Source organism: Rhipicephalus sanguineus, chromosome 1, assembly GCF_013339695.2.
Source record: "Rhipicephalus sanguineus isolate Rsan-2018 chromosome 1, BIME_Rsan_1.4, whole genome shotgun sequence".
Taxonomy (NCBI): domain Eukaryota; kingdom Metazoa; phylum Arthropoda; class Arachnida; order Ixodida; family Ixodidae; genus Rhipicephalus; species Rhipicephalus sanguineus.
The window spans coordinates 130,242,501-130,245,145 of NC_051176.1; the positions used below are offsets into that span (position 1 = coordinate 130,242,501).

General features: G+C 51.4%; 1 protein-coding gene across 1 annotated transcript in view; it reads left to right on the forward strand.

The window, feature by feature from the left end:
* The first annotated feature begins 922 nt into the window (after positions 1 to 922).
* Positions 923 to 2,645, forward strand: part of LOC119397961 (cytochrome P450 4V2) — a 98,559-nt gene continuing 96,836 nt past the window's right edge. The window contains exon 1 of the mRNA XM_037665257.2: positions 923 to 2,095. Within this exon, the coding sequence (XP_037521185.1) occupies positions 1,807 to 2,095 (289 nt within the window). The 5' untranslated portion in view covers positions 923 to 1,806. The remainder of the gene's footprint in view (positions 2,096 to 2,645) is intronic.

The following is a 2,645-nucleotide window of genomic DNA, read 5'->3' on the forward strand; positions in this document are numbered from 1 at the left end:
TCTTATTTGTACGTGATCTGTGCCATTGAGTGGAGGCCTACACTGGTAAAGAGTCTAGTGACACGATTGGCTAAAAATTTCTCTTACGAACATTTCTAGCAGCGTAAGATATTTTTGTGAATACGGACACAGTATTTTTTTTTTTTACACCTAACGACACACCGGTCTGAGCCACTTGTTTATGGCAAAAACATTGGTGATCGATTTCGTTTCAGAAGCCGATCTGTGCTTTACGGTACCTAAGTGTTGAAAGATCTGTCGTTGTCAGTAGCTGTAAAAGATAGTCACTGCAAATGCCCGCAATATCGCTGCGAAAGTCGAAATTCTTAAAAAGAAAACAGCAATAAAATCCCTCTAGAGTCTAAAATACGTTCTCGCGAATCAGCTACAAAAATAGCGCTCTGAGAACTGTCCATCTGAAATTCCCTCTCAAAATCTGCTATCCCGGAAATGTGCATTCGTGTCGTTAAACGAATCGTAAATCTGCAAGATATATAGCGGGCAATTTATTAAAATAGTGACACTGTTCGTGTAGCAATATAGTCCATTGTGCAACGAACTGGTTAGCGCGGAGAGCACGTGCCTGCCGGTGTTACGAGTGATTCGACGCAAGTGCAGCTGGGCAGCCCGTAGTGCCGCCGTTGCAGCCGCCTTTCCCTCGAGCCTCGAAGCGCCTGTTCCGCGGAAAGCGCGCACGCCTGCCGTCGACCGAGAGCTGAAATCCATCGGAGCTGTTGCCGCCGCTGGAACGAGGCGAGCGGTCGTCTTGACCTTCTTTCCGTCGCAGCGCCAGCGCAACTTTCACCTCCGCCGTCACCCACCGTTCACTTTCCCTGCCAATCCCGCGCTCCCTTGCACGTCGCAGCGTACGAATCGAGGAGGAGAAAGAGGGGGGAATCTGTGTGGAAGGGGGGGGGGTGACTTGCGGCAGAGAGAGCGCACGACCGATGGATGAACCCGCGCACGGGGCGCATTTCGAGAGTAGCTTCCACACCGACAGCCGTCGGGGGACAGTCGCGAGAGACGACGTTCTGTCTGCAGCTCCCGGTGTGACGGCAGCACGATCCGTGTAGTTTTTTTTTTTTGTTCTTGCTGTGTTGCTCGAAACTTCGTCTTCCGGCTTTTGTGGATGAGCTAGCCCTGTCATCGCCGTCACCCTTTCCTCGTGCGAATTCGTAAAAGAAGAGCGCGGAACCTCTTCTCCTGCGACGTAAACCCCAAGGCCGAGTGGACTGCAGGAAGTGCTCTGGAATCCTCGTCGTCGATAGTGTGAAGCCCGCAGCGCCTGCCTGGTACAAATATCGCAAGTGGCTCTCGCATGAGAGGCGTCAGCGCTCTTCGCTCGTCCATAAGCGGTAAACGCTGTAAAGCCCCGTTGCCCGCGATTCCGGTGCCTCGCTGAAGACGACACCGAATTTCCGAAACTGAAAATTTGTGCTCCATGGACTACTTTACTCTCGGAACATCGTAGAATCGAGCGGAAGGGTGGTATAAGTGGCCAGCTTTCACGCAATTTACCGAGGAAAGCTGAGCTCACCTTAGTCGCCCAAAAAAGGAGAGCCCGGGGTTATTGACGCCATCCGAGGAACCTAGTCCATCTTGTCCGAAGAACGGGAAGGATAGACATCGGGCGCAGTATAATCTCAACAGGCACATTTCTGACGTCACCCTATAACAGGACAATAAGTCATATCGGCAGTCGATCCGATGGATTGCGCGTGGTGACGCAGTGTGTCCCCGCTCTGTGATATAAGACATTGCCGCCGGCACCAGCGACCCGAATAAGCGCGTAACAAGGGCCGCGCGATGCTGAACATCGTGGCGAGCACTTTCTCGGCTGTTTCCAGCGCCACGTCGGCCTTTTCGTGGAGGTACGTGATGCTGCTGACTGTGACCACGGCCACTCAGCGCGTGCTGCTCGCCACCATAGCGGTGGCCGGGTGCGTATTCGTCAGTCAGGCCCTGCTGCGATTCTACCGGCTCTGGAAGGCACTGCGGCCCATGGCGGGGCCCCCGGACTGGTTCCCGCCGCTCTTCAATGTCAATTGTCTCAGGGCTGCGGCCCGTTACCGAGACATCTTCAACACTTCCACAGGTAGGCCTTGGCCCCTCTGACCTAGCATCCAGCGGTGCTGCTGTTGTGCGAGTCATTTGCGAGACTCGGCGCAGGAGAACCGCAACGCATGGTCACGAGTCAGCATTTTTTGTAGACATTTAATTATTATTCGTTGCTAGAGTTCGAAGTACGTTTTGTTCCTGCGCTGTGCCCAGAGAAAAAGAGCGTAGAAAAGATAGCAAAAACGTAGTAACAGCAATAATTACTACATTTTTGCTAGATTTGCGTGACTATTTCTCATGTTCTTGGCTGGTAGGAAACAATATTTGCGTGAGCTTTCACGATTACGGTTAGAACAACAAGGAAAGTTCAGTTGCATGGCCACGCGATACTGTAGGCAATTACAATGTTGCGTCAGAACTCAGGTAGCAGCAGTAGTGTTTAGTTGCATGTTGGCGTCAATAAACGCCTGTTTTGGTCTATTATAAGCTGCTTGTAGTGAATAGATTGAAGAAAATAGCTCATCGGCTACTCGCATTTTCTATATTATGCAGTAAAAAGTGAACCGATAAGCGTTGATACTGAAATC